The 16,996-nt window shown below is 41.8% G+C and overlaps 1 protein-coding gene across 3 annotated transcripts in view; it reads left to right on the plus strand.

Annotated features, from left to right (window-relative positions):
- FAM174B (family with sequence similarity 174 member B) overlaps nucleotides 1-16,996 on the plus strand; it is a 39,732-nt gene that overhangs the window by 12,138 nt on the left and 10,598 nt on the right. For 2 of the 3 annotated variants that reach the window (XM_060179352.1, XM_016185941.2), the window contains exon 2: nucleotides 4,365-4,496. In XM_060179352.1, coding sequence (XP_060035335.1) covers nucleotides 4,365-4,496 — 132 coding nt within the window. Of the gene's footprint in view, nucleotides 1-4,364; nucleotides 4,497-6,439; nucleotides 6,547-16,996 lie in introns of those variants that run through there. The other variant, XM_060179353.1, reaches the window with a different exon arrangement.

Raw genomic sequence — 16,996 nt, forward strand, 5'->3', positions numbered from 1 at the left:
TTTAAAATTTAATTTTATTTATTTAATTTTTTAAAAAATTTTTTGCCTTCAGGGTTATGCTTTGAATAGGTGATTATATAGTATGTGAATTTTATCTCAATAGCCTACCTGTCTAAAATAAAGACCTAGTGTGGTGGTGGAAATAGTGTAATGGTTATGCAAAAAGACTCTCTTGCCTAAGGCTCCAAGGCCTCTGACAGTCTCTGAATTGATGGGTGTCAGAAAGTCAGGAGTTTGATTCTATACATCTAGGGAAGCTCCTGAGAAATTTTTTCTCCCACCAGGATCTTTGCTGGGTCTTGATGCCTGCATAGTCCACTGTTTCTGGCAGACTGTCATTTTAGATATAGAGGGAAGGAAAGTCAGAAAAGGAGAGACATCACAGCACCACTCCACCACTCATGAAGCTTTCCCTGTGCAAGGTGATACATGACAAGGGAAAGGTAGGGTGGTGCTGGGGGTGCATCTGGAAGATGCTAGAACACTGGTGTCCAGGAGGACTTGGCTGGGCTTCGAGAGAGTTGGGTTGTTGGGAGCTTGAAGCCCATGGTACCTGGGAAGAAGGTGTTTCTGTAGCTGAGGGTCAGTCGCCCGCCTTTAGTGACTGAGCTGAGTATCCGTGGCTCTGTGTTGGCCTCTCCCAGTGCTTTGTTTGTGCTGCTTGAAAGGACATGCTGTAGTAGCCCAAACATGGAATCAAACCAAATGCCCATTGATGGGTGAATGGATCAAGAGGTTGTGTGTGGGGACTGGGTGACACCTGGTTGAGTGCACATATTACAATGCTCAAGGACACCAGCTGCAGGGCTCTGTCCCCTCCCACTCCTTTACTTTGTCTTCATTTTCTTTCCTTTTAAAAAATTCTTATCTTCATTTATTGTATAGAAATTGAGAGGGAAGTGAGAGGCAGAGAGGAAGAGAGATACCTGCAGCACTGCTTCACCACTCGCAAAGCTTTCCTCTGCAGGTGGGGAGCAGGCGCTGGAACCTGGGTCCTTGTGCACTGCAACATGTGCGCTCAACCAGGTGCACCACCACCCGGCCCGTCTGCATTTTCTTCATTCATGTTTCTCAGTGTCAAAGGTGACATATGATCTTTGTGACCAGTGATGCATTTCTGACGGATGGTTGGGCCTTGAGCTACTGACCTCATTTTGGGACTGAAAAACAAGAATGGCTCAGAGGGAGGGAAGGTTTGGGTTGCTGGGCTTGACTCCTGGAGGTTCCAAGGGAGCAGAGACCAAACCACTCTGGGAGGTGACATGCGGCCCCTGGGACTCGGAGCCGGCACTGCAAATCCACTGCTCCTGGAGGCCATTGCCCCCCCATTTTTTGTTGCTCTTGTTATTATTGTTGATGTCATTATTGATGTTGTTGGATAGGACAGAGAGAAATGGAGGGAGGAGGGGAAGACAGAGAGGGGAGAGAAAGACAGACACCTGGCAGACCTGCTTCACCGCCTGTAAAATGACTCCCCTGCAGGTGGGGAGCCGGGGGGCTTGGACCAGGATTCTTACTCTCTCTGGTCTTTGTGCTTCACGCCATATGCACTTAACTTGCTGTGCTACCACGTCACACCCACGAGAGTTAAGTTTCTACAGCATGAAAAAAGTTTCTGCGGCATGTTTTTGGTCATAGAAACAACCAACTTCTAAATGAACATCCCAGATATTTCTAATGTGAAGCAATCATTAGCATTCATTCATTCATTCATTCATTCATTCATTTTCTTTTCTTTTTTCATTTTCTTTTCTTTATTTATTGGATAGAGACATCCAGAAATTGAGAGGGAAGAGGGTGATAGAGAGGGAGAGAGGAAGAGAGACACCTGCAGCCCTGCTTCACCACTTGCACAGCTTTCCCCCTGCATGTGGGGATCGGGTTCTCATTGTACATGTATGCTCACTGTAATATGTGTGCTCAACCAGGTACTACACCACCCAGCCCCCATCCATTCATTTTCTAGCCTGCTTATTTCCGGTCAGTGTTGGAGGTGGCCAGAGCCTCTTCCAGCAGCTCAGGGCTAAGGGAGAACCCTCTTTGAACAGGATATTTCTATGGAAAGAGTCTCTTCTCCTCCCCTCCCCTTCCCTTTCTGGAGTGGTGACAAGTTCCAGAAAGAATAAGGAGATAAAATTGTTTCTTGGTGTTGAAGTCAAGTGGAGGTACAGTCCACGGGTGGATAGAAGGGAGAGGCTGAGAGTTGGAACCCCACTTCCTGGTTCCAGCTAAACTTTCAGGGAAGTTGTAGGGTACAGCCTGTATCCCCTCTGAGCAAGTCAGGAGCCACAAGTACTTATTGTGTCCCTCAGTTCTTCTGAGCAGACTCCACAGTCTGAGCTCATAAGTCTGTGTGTTTGACCCCCAGGACCTGGTTCAGATTGTGAGCAGCCTTGTAGCACTGCCACTCAGTCATAAGGCTGCCTGTCTTCAGGCCCCGGCGCTTCTTAGTTTAGTTACCTGGTGTTGGGGAGGGAATGCCAGCCTTTCTCAGCCTCAGTTTCATCTGCCTTGAGACTAAGATTGAAGTCTTGAAGGGTGATTTGTAAGTCTCACATGTGGTCATTCAAGTCAGTTGCTTGACCATTCCACCCCAAGAGCTCAGAGAGGGGTCAGTATTAATCTGAAAAGCTGCATTAGCATGTGCACACTCCAAGAGCAGGACTCCAGGAGTTTTGCTCACACTCAGTTTTCCTTCTCTCCCACAGAATGGCTTGTTTCTGTGACCCAGGACAGTTAGGGAGGACACCTTGTGCTACTCAGCCTTCCAATTCAAATGTGAACCTCATCCAGAAACACCCACACATCTCTCTCGACCAAGTACCTGGTCTAGTTAAATTGCCCATTAAATTGCCCATCACTCCTTTGGTGCAATCTCTGGGTTCAAAGCTGTCTGTTGAGGGCATGCAGTTGGGAATGACTGGCACCAAAACACAGAGACCACAATGTTCTAAAGGTTGGTGTTTTCCAGCTTCTTCAGTGAGGAAGCTATGGGTGGGACCTGTCTTATTTTAAACCCAGGTGAATTTCCTCATTGCAAGGCTCTTCAGAAAATAAGGGAGAATGAGGGTGGTTTGGGACCCACTCCCATGAGGCAGGAGTGAAGTCAGAGCTTCCAGAATCTTCCCCCATGCTAGCAAGCAGTCCTGCTCTGGGCCAGTTGCTAAACAGGGTGTCAAGTTCACCATGAAATTGTCTTCTAATCAGATTTTGCATTTTTTTTGGTTGTATTTCACAGTACCTGGAAAAGAGTTAAAAACAGGGCAGGAGCCCCCTGTTCTTTTCTGGCTTCTGCAAGGAGATTTCTAAGGTTCTTAGGTCCACGGACACCCCCAGTGTTCCAGATGCCTGATCAGTGTTTGTTGGGGCTGCCCGCATGGTCAGTTTCAGAAGAGTCACCTACTCTTTTGCAAAGCTCTGTGCCCCTGGAATGGCTGTGGGTCATCTGATTGGATAGGTGGAACTATACCTGGGAAAGGTGTGCTGTGTGTCTCTGTAGATGGATGCTTGATTCTAGCTAGTCCTGGGGCTTGGGGGAAGTTTGGTTTTTGTTTGCCTTGTGGTTTTTGTCTTAGGTTATTTGTATCATTTTAAAACTGTTTCTGGGCTTGACTTTCCTCCATCCAGTACTGGAGGAGAAATTGGCTAGGGATTGTAAGTTATCCAGGGCAGGTTTCAGAAGCTTACTTTGTTCCTCTGGGAAGAGTTGGGGAGAAAAGAATACTGCTTGTCATAGGAGAGCAGCTGCAGCATATTTAATTTCGATTTATTATTTTTATTAACAGCTGTTTTTGCAGGGAGTCTCAGTATGCAGGCTTGTCAAATGCATCACCTCCTTGAAGGGTTCCATGTTTGATAGGGACAAATGCTATTCTCCCCCCCCCACTTTTATTTATGAGGAAACTGAAGCTTTGGGAGATGAGCTTGCTTTCCTGTGATCACACAGTTGGAGAGTAGCAGAGCCCTAAGTCAGGTGCCACTCACAAACCAGTGTTTTCAATGTCAGGCTGAGTCATGCGAAGCAGTGACAACCATGCCCCCGAAGATGGCAGAGAGGGGGTGAGGGGATGAGGGATTCAGGAGGCAAGAGTACAGGTGTAGGGCTTGAACCTGCCCTCACCAAACATTTCCATCTTTGCTCATCTTGGAGTTTCTCTGTGTGAATTTTGCTCCCCCCCAAAAAAACATTGCATTTGGGTTATCTTGAAAAATGAGTTTTTTGGTGCATAAGGCATATATAGTGATGTCCACTTTGGAGGTAAGAACCACAAGCTTTAGGGAGGTCAGTGGCCCACCGGGGGCTCTGGGAGCTTTGTGGTTTACTTTTGGCTGGAGTTCTGAAGGATGTACATCTCTTCTTGCAGGTCAGGACGGAGGTTGAAGAAGACACGCAAGTATGACATCATCACCACACCAGCTGAGCGTGTAGAAATGGCTCCACTGAATGAAGAGGATGATGAGGATGAGGATGCCACAGTGTTTGACATCAAGTACAGGTGTGCTGTGGATAGTGGCCCCTGGGTTCATGGGCTCTGGGAAGATGGATAGTTCACCTTTGGAAGCACTGCATGGTTAGGTGTGGTATTCCTTTGTTCTTGCTCTTGGATGGAATTTGGTCTTGGGGTGTCCTATGGTTGGGAGGACTTTTCTGACCCCCTCTTAGAAAAGTCTGTACAGAGAATGCTTATTCTTTGTTCTTCTCTGATGGCAACTATGAGAAGTCAGCATTAGGGGAGGGGGAGGGGGGCTGGATTTCAGACAAGGACTTTGTCGTGATCTGTGGGGGATCTTTTTAGGGGTATACTTCTGATGTGTGGGGTTCTTGATGTAAGAGCTTGGGTGAGTGTAATTTAGAGATGAGAGCTGAGAAGTTCAGAGTGGGGAAGTTACTTGCCTAAGCTCTCAGCTGTTGGTAAGAAACGAGACACAAATCCAGTCCTCCAAAGATTCTCCAGAAAAACAGAACCTGTAGGATATGTCTGTATGTAGAAGACATTTATTATAGGACTGGGGAGACAGCATAAAGGTTCAGCAAAATACTTTGATGCCTAAGGTTCTAAGGTCCCAGGTTCAAGCCCCAGCACCATAATCAGCCAGAGCTGAGCAATGCTCTGGTATTAAAAAAAAACAAAAAACAAAGACACCTGGATAAGCATGTGTATTGTAGTGCATAGGGACCCAGGTCAAGCCCCTGGTCCCAAATCCCAACCTGCAGGGGGGAAGCTTCACAAGTGGTGAAGCAGGGCTGAAGGTGTCTCTCAGTCTCTCTCCCTATCTCCCCATCCCTCTCAATTTCTCTCTCTTTCTATTCAGTAATAAATGAATAAATAAATAGGGAGTCGGGCGGTAGTGTAGTGGGTTAAGCATCATGTGGAGCGAAGCGCAAGGACCGGCATAAGGATCCCTGTTGGAGCCCCTGGCTCCCCACCTGTAGGGGGTCACTTCACAAGTGGTGAGGCAAGTCTGCAGGTGTCTATTTTCCTTTCCCCCTCTCTGTCTTCCCTTTCTCTTTCTATTTCTCTCTGTCCTATGTAACAATGATGACATCAATAACAACAATAATGATAACTACAACAACAGTAATAAACAAGGGCAACAAAAGGGAAAGAACTTAAAAAAAAGAAAGGCACACAAAAATAAATAAAATTTAAAAAAGGAAAAAATTAAAAAATGACATTTATTATAAAGTTTCAAATCTGAAGGTCTGAGAACAGGAGAGCTGATAATATAAGTTCCACTTCAAGGGCTAGAGATCAGTGTCCTACCTTGAATAGATAGTCAGAGAGGTGAATTCTCCCCCATTTTGTTTCATTCAGGCCTCCAACATTGCATGATGCTACTACATTGGGGAAGGCAATTATCATCTCCTCCTCTCCCTCCATCTCTCTTTCTCTTTCATTTTCTCCCCCACCCCTCTCTTTACCAGACCACTGCTCAGCTCTAATTTATGGTGGTGCAGAGGATTGAACCTGGGATATTGGAGCCTCAGACTTGAAAGTCTCTTTGCAGCACCATTACGCTATCTTCCCCACACAGGAAGGCAATCTAATTTATTCTTTGTGCAGGAGGAATTGTTAGTCTCATCCTGAAACAATTTAATGGATACACCCAGAATAATGTTTGACCAGATATTTGGGTGCCCTATGACTCAGACAACTGAGGTGAGACTAGTCATTGCAAATGACTTTCCCATACTTTGAAGGCAGGCCTTTCATACCTCCCTGACCTGTTCTCCAACCTTGATAATTCTTGGTTCTGCAATATAAAACCATTGTCGGATTCTACAAAGCAGTGTTTAGGATTTTGGTTGGAGCTGCAGTGACTTCAGGTCTGTTTAGGAAGAATTGGCCCTTTTGTAAAGTGAGCTCTTCCAATCTGTGAAGATAGAATGATACTCTGTTCAATAAGGTCTTTAAAAATGTGTTCTGGCATTTTCTAGATATCTACGAACTCCCAAAATTAAGTAAAGAGGAACTAGATAACATGAACAGACCCTTCACAGCTAATGAAATTGAAACAGTTATCAAAACCTTCCCCAAAATAAAAGTCCTGGACCAGATGGTTTTACAAGTGAATTCTACATAAGCTTCAAAGAAGAACTAATACCTCTACTTTTAAAAGTCTTCCAGAAGATTAAAGACATTGGAATATTCCCTTCCAGCTTCTATGAAGCCAACATCACTTTGATACCAAAAGCAGACAGGGACACAACCAAAAAAGAAAACTACAGACCAATATCTCTGATGAATATAGATGCCAAAATATTGAACAGAATTCTAGTCAACCGGATACAGCAGTATATTAAAAAGATTGTTCATCATGACCAAGTGGGGTTTATCCCAGGCATGCAAGGTTGGTTTAATATATGTAAATCAATCAACATGATCCACCACATCAATAAGAGCAAGACCAAAAACCACATGGTCATATCAGTAGATGCAGAGAAAGCATTTGACAAAATACAACATCCCTTTGTGATCAAAACACTACAAAAAATGGGATAGATGGAAAATTCCTGAAGATAGTGGAGTCTATATATAGCAAACTATAGCCAGCATCATACTCAATAGTGAAACTGGAAGCATTTCCCCTCAGATCAGGTACTAGATAGGGCTGCCCACTATCACCATTACTATTCAACATAGTGTTGGAAGTTCTTGACATAGCCATTTGGCAGGAGCAAGGAATTAAAGGCATACAGATTGGAAGAGAAGAAGTCAAACTCTCCCTATTTGCAGATGACATGATAGTATACATACAAAAACTAAAGGAATCCGGCAAGAAGCTTTTGGAAACCATCAGGCAATACAGTAAGGTGTCAGGCTACAAAATTAACATTCAAAAGTCAGTGGCATTCCTCTATGCAAACACTAAGAAGAAGTTGAAATCCAGAAATCAATTCCTTTTACTATAGCAACAAAAACAATAAAATATCTAGGAATAAACCTAATGAAAAAAGTGAAAGACTTGTATACTGAAAATTATGAGTCATTACTAAAGGAAATTGAAAAAGACATAAAGAAGTGGAAAGATAACCCATGTTCATGGGTTGGAAGAATTAACATCATCAAAATGAATATACTACCCAGAGTCATCTACAAATTTAATGCTATCCCCATCAAGATCCAAACCACATTTTTTTGGAGAATAGAACAAATGCTACAAATGTTTATCTGGAACCAGAAAAGACCTAGAATTGCCAAAACAATCTTGAGAAGAAAGAACAGAACTGGAGGCATCATACTCCCAGATCTCAAATTGTATTATAAGGCTGTTGTCATCAAAACTGCTTGGTACTGGAACATGAATAGACACACTGAACAGTGGAATAGAATTGAGAGCCCAGAAGTAAGCCCCCACACCGATGGACATCTGATCTTTGACAAAGGTGTCCAGTCTATTAAATGGGGAAGGCATAGTCTCTTCAACAAATGGTGTTGGAAAAAATGGGTTGAAACATGCAGAAGAATGAAACTGAACCACTATATTTCACCAAATACAAAAGTAAATTCCAAGTGCATCAAGGACTTAGATGTTAGGCCAGAAAGTATCAGCTACTTAGAGGAAAATATTGGCATAACTCTTTTCTGCATAAATTTTAAAGATATCTTCAATGAAACAAATCCAATTACAAAGAAGACTAAGGCAAGCATAAACCTATGGGACTACATCAAATTAAAAAGCTTCTGCACAGCAAAAGAAACCACTACCCAAATCAAGAGACCCCTCACAGAATGGGAGATCTTTACATGCCATGCATCAGACAAGAGGTTAATAACCAAAATATATAAAGAGCTTGCCAAATTCAACAACAAGAAAACAAACAACCCCATCCAAAAATGGGGAGAGGACATGGACAGAAAATTCACCACAGAAGAGATCCAAAAGGCTGAGAAACACATGAAAAAATGCCCCAAGTCTTTGATTGTCAGAGAAATGCAAATAAAGACAACATTGAGATACCACTTCACTCCTGTGAAAATGGCATTCATCAGAAAAGGAAACAGTAACAAATGCTGGAGAGGTTGTGGGGTCAAAGGAACCCTCCTGCTCTGCTGGTGGGAATTGGTCCAACACTGTGGAGAAAAGTCTGGAGAACTCTCCGAAGGCTAGAAATGGACCTACCCTATGATCCTGTAATTCCTCTCCTGGGGATATATCCTAAGGAACCCAACACACCCATCCAAAAAGATCTGTGTACACATGTTCTTGACAGCACAATTTGTAATAGCCAAAACCTGGAAGCAAGCCAGGTGTCCAACAACAGATGAGTGGCTGAGCAAGTTGTGGTATATATATATATATATAAATATAATGGAATATTACTCAGCTATAAAAAAAATGGTGATTTCACTGTTTTCAGCCGATCTTGGATGGACCTGGAAAAATTCATGTTGAGTGAAATAAGTCAGAAACAGAAGGATGAATATGGGGTGATCTCATTCTCAGGCAGAAGTTGAAAAACATGAAAAAAAAAAAGAAACAGAAGGATAAATATGGGATGATCTCACTCTCAGGCAGAAGTTGAAAAACAAGATCAGAAGAGAAAACACAAGTAGAACCTGAACTGGAATTGGCATGTTGCACCAAAGTAAAAGACTCTGGGGTGGGTGCAGGAAAGAATACAGGTCCAAGAAGGATGACAGAGGACCTAGTGGGGGTTTTATTATTATCTGGAAAACTGGGAAATGCTATGCATTTACAAGTTATTGTATTTACTGTTGAATATAAAATTTAATTCCCCAATAAAGAAATGAAAAAAAAAAGTGTTCTGGGGCCAGGTGGTAGTGCTTAGCAGGTTAAGCGCACATGGCACAAAGCAGAAAGGCCAGTGTAAGGATCCCGGTTCGAGCCCCTGGCTCCCTACCTGCAGGGGGGTTACTTCACAAGTGGTGAAGCAGGTCTACAAGTGTCTATCTTTCTCTCCTCCTCTGTCATCCCCTCCTCTCTCCGTTTCTCTCTGTCATATCCAACAACAACAACAGTGATAAAGAAGGGCAACAAAAGGGGAATTTAGCCTGTAGGAGCAGGGGATCCATAGTGTAGACACCGAGCCCCAGCGATAACCCTGGAGGCAAAAAAAGAAAAATGTGTTCTAGGTCATTCAAAAAATGTCTCCATATATTTATATGATACATTTATGTTAGCTATACTTTGAGGTGTTCTATATGTCTGTCTATCTATCTATCTGTGCTACATTATTTGTACTTATGTCTGGAAACAATGGCTGTATTATCATGTTTAGTTACATATTGATATTGGCAACAGTTTGTTACTGATTTACATTTAAATGAATCAGACTGGCTAAAGATAGAAGAGTGAAGGAACATTAGCTCTAAATTGCATTTTAGGTAAAGAGCAGTATCTTTTTTTTTAAAGAAAAATTTAAACTTTTAAATATTTATTCCCTTTTGTTGCCTTTGTTTTATTGTTGTAGTTATTATTGATGTTGTTGTTGGCTAGGACAGAGAGAAATGGAGAGAGGAGGTAAGGACAGAGAAGGGGAGAGAAAGATAGACACCTACAGACCTGCTTTACCGCTTGTGAAGAGACTCCCCAGCAGGTGGGGAGCCGGGGGCTCAAACTGGGATCCTTATACTGGTCCTTGTGCTTTGAGCCACCTGCGCTTAACCTGCTGTGCTACTGCCGACTCTCTAGGAGCAGCATCTTTTAATAAGAATCAGGACAATTAATAATACTCATTCAGACTGCTAACTGACATAAGTAATATATAGGTAAAGAACTTCAGTGGCAGTGGTGGTAGGGGCAGGCGGTGGTGCACTCAGTTAAGAGCACATAGTACAAAGTGAAAGGAACCTTGCAAGGATCAGGGTTCAAGCCCCTAGCTCCACACATGCTGGGGGAAGCTTCATAAGAGGCAAAGCAGATCTGTAGGTCGGTCTCTCTCTCTCTCCCCCCTCCCCTCTCAATTTGTCTCTCTCCATCCTATCCAATAAAGTAGAAAACTTGCAAAAAAAAAAAAAAGAACTTTAGTGGTGGTTCAGAGATTAATGCTAAGCCACTTTATGAATGCACAGGGGTAAAACTGTCCTGTCACTATCACATTAAGAAAGATCTGCCTCCTGCAGGCCTGGGATGTTTGTACAATAGAGAGAGCTTTCTGGCTTAAGTGGATCAACATCCTGTTTTGATTCTGAGCCACTGAGTAGAGTCTCCTCCATATTTAGTGACAGAGCTAATTCCTAGAAGCTATGATAGAGTGAGCTGTTTTTATGGTAGCCTCAGCTCTCACTAAATAAGGCCCTAACAAAGAAATATAATAATCCATTTAGAAATTCTATCTATAGGCTCCTTTCTTGGACAATGGGTCCCTTTCGTGTGTCCATGAATACAAGTATTATTTTTAATTAATTAATTAATTAATTTTATTTTTGTTGTATTTATTTAGTCTCTTTTGTTGCCCTTATTGTTTTGTTGTTGTAGTTATTATTTTTGTTGTTACTACAAGTACTATTTTGATGTAAAGGCTGCTGGATTGATATTGTGGCTGGGATAATGAAGATGAGGTGTCTAAAACCACTCTCAGACTAAGAGATGCCCACAAGTTGTCTCTATTCTTCCAATAATAGAGCAAGTTCCCTCTGCTGATAGTTGGCACTGTGTTGGCATTGCTGTCTCCTGTGAAACTTACCGTCAAAGGCAAATAAACCATTCAGTTGAATAGCCTGGTTGGTGTCAAGGTAACATAATACTTTTGTTTTTTTTTTGATGATCTGAGTTTGCTCACTGGTGTGTTACAAAGGCAGAGACAGTTAAGAAACCAGGTCACAAAGCAGGCTTTTGAGCATGCGTTTTCGTTGACTAATTTAAATCAGGAAGTCTGTGGACATTTGATGCAACCGTACTGTGGAGCCTCTACTCCCACTATAGGCACAGACTCAGGACCGGGGATCCCATTTGTGTTAGTCGTTCACCCCCAGTCACCCACATAAGAACTCCTCTATCTCCCAGGCTCTGTCTTACCCTTTAGGCTTTTACTTTGGGGCTTCCAGCTGCTCTTTGTTGTCACTTTGGGAACTGTTTCAAAGTAGGTTCTTTTGTAAGTCACTGTCACACAGCTAGTCTGTCATACAACTAATCTCTTGTGAAAATATTACTTTGTATATTTTTTCTTCCCCCATCTCTTTCTTCCTTCCTTCCTTTCTCTCTCTCTGTCTCTCTCTCTTTCCTTCAGGGTTATCTCTGGGATTCAGTGCCTGCACTAAGAATTCAGGGCTCCTAGAGGCCATTTTTCTCAATTTTGTTGCCCTTGTTATGGTTGTTATTGTCATTGTTGTTACAGCTGCTGTTGTTGGATAGGACAGAGAGAAATCGAGAGAGGAGAGGAAGACAGAGTGGGGAGAGACAGACACCTGTAGACCTGCTTTACCGTATGTGAAGCGACACCCCTGCATGTGGGTGGGGGCTTGAACCAGGATACTTATGCCATCCTTGCAGTTTGTACCACGTGTGCTTAATCTGCTGTATTACCTTCAAGCCCCCTGTTTTGTGCATTTTCTACTCAAAATATCTGGAAATGGAGCTGAATTTCTTATTTCATTTTAATATTTTAGAGATAGGGAGACAGAAAGAAGGAGAGGGAAAAGGAGAGGGAGAGGGAGAGGGAGAGACCACATAGCATTGAAACTTCCTTCAATGCAGTGTGGGCTAGGCTTGAACCTGGCAAAACAGCTCAGTATCTAAGTGAGCTATTTCACTGACCTTGCAAACAGTTGATTTTCTAATTTTTTCGATAATACTGATTTTTAAAAAAAATATTTATTTCCTTTTGTTGCCCTTGTTTTTTATTGTTGTGGTTATTATTATTGATGTCATCATTGTTGGATGTGACAGAAAAATGGAGAGAGGAGGGGAAGAGGGAGAGAGAAAGATAGACAGACACCTGCAGACCTGCTTCACTACCTGTGAAGCGACCCCCCTGCAGGTGGGGAGCCAGGGGCCCAAACCAGATCCTTGTGCTGGTCCTTGCACTTCGTGCATGAACTTAACCCACTGTGCTACCGCCTGACTCCCAATACTGATTTTTTTAGATATAGCTGCCTTGAAAAACTCTTTAGTTTATAGTGTAAGTATGGATTTTTAAAGTATTTATATAGCTATCCATCTAAGACTAATAATACTGTCCCTTCCTCAAGTCCTTAAACACTTTATCTTTTCCTCTATTTTTAAAAAAATGTTTTATTAACTTATTATTAGATAGAGACAGAAAAATTGAGAAAGGAGGAGAGATAGGGAGGGAAAGAGATGGACACCTGCAGCTTTGCTTCACCACTTAATGAAGTTTTTCCCCAGTAGGTGAGGACCAGAAGCTTGACTCTGGGTTCTTACATACTGTAGTGTGTGTGCTTAACCAGATGCATCACTGCCTGGCCCCTCTTTCTCTCTTTCTTTAGGGGTGTGTGTGTGTGTGTGTGTGTGTGTGTGTGTGTGTGTGTGTGTGTGTAAAAGATTTGTTAGAATGTATTGGTGCTTGGTTCTTTGGATAGCACAGTTTAGCCTTTTTAAGTAAATTTTGATAGGTACATTTTACTGAGATTTTTGTCCATTTCAAATGCATTGTCCTCAGCATTCTCTTGTTACCATGTTTTTACATCTTTAAAAAAAATCTATTATGTAGTCACAGTTACCCATTCTTTCCATTGGTAATATTGATTATTACCTTTTTTACCTTTTCTTAATCAATCTTGCTCTAGAAGTTTATTTTATTCATCAGCACAAAGAACCAACTTTTGACTTCTTTGATCTTCTCTATTATATTATCAATTTCAGTTGGTCTCTGCTTCCTTTCCTTAAGCTATTGTTAGAGTTGTTCAGTTATTTTTTCCTCTTTCATTTAGTATCCAATTTATTTGGGTCTTCTCCCTTTTTTGTTTTGTGAGTCTGGCTAAAGGTTTGTCAATTTTGTTTACTCTTTCGAAGAACCAACATTTACTTTTGTTGATCTTTTGTATGGTTTTCTTATTCTCACTGTTATTGATTTCTGCGCTAACTTTAGTGATTTCTGTCCTTCTGGTTGCTTTAGGGTTCCTTTGTTGTTCTTCTTCTTCTAGGTCTTTAAGATGTGCAATCAGGCTGTTTATTTGTGCTTTTTATTGTTTCCTAATGTGTGCTTGTATAGCTATGAATTTCCCTCTCAGTACTGCCTTAGCTGTGTCCCAAATATTTTGATAGCGTGTGTCTTAATTTTCATTGAAGTCCTGAAACATTTTGATTTCTTCCTTTATTTCCTCTTTGACCCAGAGGTTTTTAAGAAGTGTACTGTTGAGCTTCCACATTTTGGGACTATTACTAATATTTTGTTGATTGTTAAGTGTTAGTTTAGTTCCATTGTGGTCTGAGAAGATGCTTGGGATGATTTCAATGCTCTTGAATTTGCTGATGCTGTCTTTGTGGCCTAACATATGGTCTATCCTTGAGAATGACCCATGTGGATTTGAGTAAAATGTGTATTCCAGTTTCTTGGGATGAATGACTCTGAAAATGTCCAATAGTTCTAGTTTATCTATCTCTTCATTTAGCTCCATTATGTCTTTATTGATTTCCTGCCTGGATGATCTATCAAGTTGAGAGAGTGGGGTGTTAAAGTCCCCTACTATGACTGTGTTGCTGTTAATATATTGCTGTAGCTCTTTCAGTAGACGTTTGATGTATTTAGATGGCTTCTCATTGGGTGCATAGATGTTAATAATTGTTAAGTCCTCTTGATTGACTGATCCTCTGAGCATTAAGTAGTGTCCATTCCTATCTTTTTTAATCTTATCTATTTTAAAGTCTGTGTCAGATATGAGAATAGCTGTTTCTGCCCTTTTTTGTGGGCCATTGGCTTGTATGATAGTTTTCCATCCTTTCACTTTAAGTCTGTGTTTGTCTTGTTGAGTTAGGTGGGTTTCCTGTAGACAGCATATTGTTGGGTTGTATTTTCTGATCCATCTTCCTACTCTGTGTCTTTTAATAGGTGAATTCAGGCCATTGACATTTATTGATATCAAAGATTGAAGATATTTTAACGCCATTCTTGTAGAGTTTTAGAGTGTTCTGATATATGTCCTATTTATGATGGTCTGACTGTTTATAGAAGACCTTTCAGAACTTCTTTCAGGGCAGGCTTGATGATTGTTGATTCCTTCAACTGTTGCTTGTCTGAGAAGGTTTTGATGCCTCCATCTAGTCTGAATGACAGTCTAGCAGGATATAGTATTCTTGGTTGAAAGCCTTTCTCATTGAGCACTCGGAGTATAGATATCTTGCCATTCTCTTCTGGCCTGTAGTGTTTGTGTGGAGAAGTCTACTGCTAGTCTTACGGGTTTTCCTCTGTAGGTGACTCTTTGTTTTTCTCTTGCAGCCTTCAGGATACTTTCTTTATCCTTATTCCTTTCCATTCTAAATATGATGTGTCTTGGTGTCTTTAAGTCTGGGTTAATTCTGTTTGGGACCCTCTGGGCTTCTTGAATCTTTATGTCTTTGATGTTGTCTGGACTAGAGAAGTTTTCAGCTATTATGGCCTGAAGAATGCTTTCTTCCTCTCCCTCTCTTTCTTCCTCTGGTAAGCCAATAATGCGTATATTGTTTCTTTTGAAGTCATCCCATAGGTCTCTGTTATTGTTTTCAGCATCTCTTAATATCTTTTTGAGATCTCTTACTTCTTTTTTAGTTGTCTCTAATTCGTCCTCAATCTTGCTAATTATGTCTTCAGCCTCATTGATTCTATTCTCTCTGCCTTCTGCTGTTTTCTGGAGTTGATCTATTTTGTTACCCTGTTCTGATACTGTTTTAGCTTGTTCAGCTAGCTGTGTTCTTAGCTCAGCTATTTCAGCTTTCAGGTCTCTAATAGCCTTGAGATAGTTAGTGTTTTCTTCCAAAGTCTCATTTGTTGTTCCTGTATTTCTGATTACAATTCTTTCAAACTCTTTACTCACTCCTGTGATTATTTCCTTAGATAATGTTTGGATGTTGACCTCATTATTTTGTGCTTCACCCTTTGGGGGGCTTTTAGCTGGACTGTTGTCCTGGTTCGTTTCTCCAATATTTCTTCTTGTTGGTTTACCCATTTTATATATTATGTTATGAGTTCCCTCTCTTAGTACTTTTCAAATTACGGATCACTATTTCCTGGATTGACTTGTGTCTAAGTAAGGTAATTGAAGGGTTCACAGTGGTGGAAGTTAACAGTTGTTTCAATAGTATTTTAATCCCTGAGTTGGAGCTCAGTGATTTAAAAGCCTTTTTTTTTTTTTCCTTCTCTGTAGGCTATGGGAGTCTGAGGGCTTCTAAACTATAAGTAGGCTTCTTAGCTTAATCACTGACTCCTGACCAAGAGATAAGGCAGGGTGGGGTTAATAATCCAGTGGTTATGCAAAGAAACTTTCACAGCCCCACAGCTATGCCACAGAGGTATAGGTCTTCTCCTGAGTTTCCTGGTTAGATCTCTGTCCCCCGGTGTCCCTCCCTGTCGCTGCTCCAGATTCTGAGGGCAGTAGCAATGGAGACTCAGAGTTGCACTTGGTGAGTCTCCGGGGAGTCCTCTCCTCCCTTCAGCTGTCCCCTTGTTGGTGCAATGGACTGGAGGTGGTGTCTCAACTGATAAACCGCCGGACTGTTACCAGCCACTTAGTCCCTCCCTAGGCTCCTCTCTGTCACCAGCCATGCGTGTTTGCACTCACCGGTGATTTGGTGGGTTCCTGTAGTCGTTCTAGTCCTGTCTTGTTTCGGTCCCAGGTGGTCTTCTTTGGTATTCCTAGTTGATCCGGGAGAGGAGAGGAGAGAAACAGATCTGCTGCTGCTCGTAGCCCCGCCTCTGGAAGTCTCCCAGTTATTTTTTCCGAACAGCTCCTACTAACTAGTTAGCTCGTTCCTTTGCAGCTCTTTCTGAGTATAAATGTTTCTCTGTAGGTTTACTTATTCAACTGCCTCCTGCAGGCTTCTTCATTGCCAGGCAAGAGCCTTTCTCATGTGTGCAAAGACTCAGGTAGTTTGCAGCTGCAGCTTGTGTCGTTTGTGGCTGAGATAATACCAAGATTAGAGAGAACATGGTGAGTCACTAGAAACAAAGTCACTCTAGTCCTCAGGTCCAAAGACAAAGTCATAGCTTTCCTTGTTATGAGTGTAATGTGTGGCACAGAAACAATGCATAAGAAAAAGGAAACCCAAATCATCTATAATCTCACTACTTAACAATAGCCACTAGAGTGTGTGTGAGCACTTATCTGTGGAAATTCCTCTTTTACACAAGTAATTCCATGTTAGGTGTGCTGTTTTGAAACATTTTCCCACCTATGCAGAACTATGCACAACTATGCAGAACTATGCAGGTCATTATGCTTGAAAAGACAAGAATTTCAAGGCCAATTTAATGTTGGGTTTAGTGTTTTGGAGAACTCTGTATGTGATAATCTGTTCAGAGGTACTTGTTTTTCCTGTTTAGATATAGCTGGGCTAAATTTTTTTGGTCCCCTCTGGAAAACAGACTACATTTAAA

Source organism: Erinaceus europaeus, chromosome 20 (assembly GCF_950295315.1).
Source record: "Erinaceus europaeus chromosome 20, mEriEur2.1, whole genome shotgun sequence".
Taxonomy (NCBI): Eukaryota; Metazoa; Chordata; class Mammalia; order Eulipotyphla; family Erinaceidae; genus Erinaceus; species Erinaceus europaeus.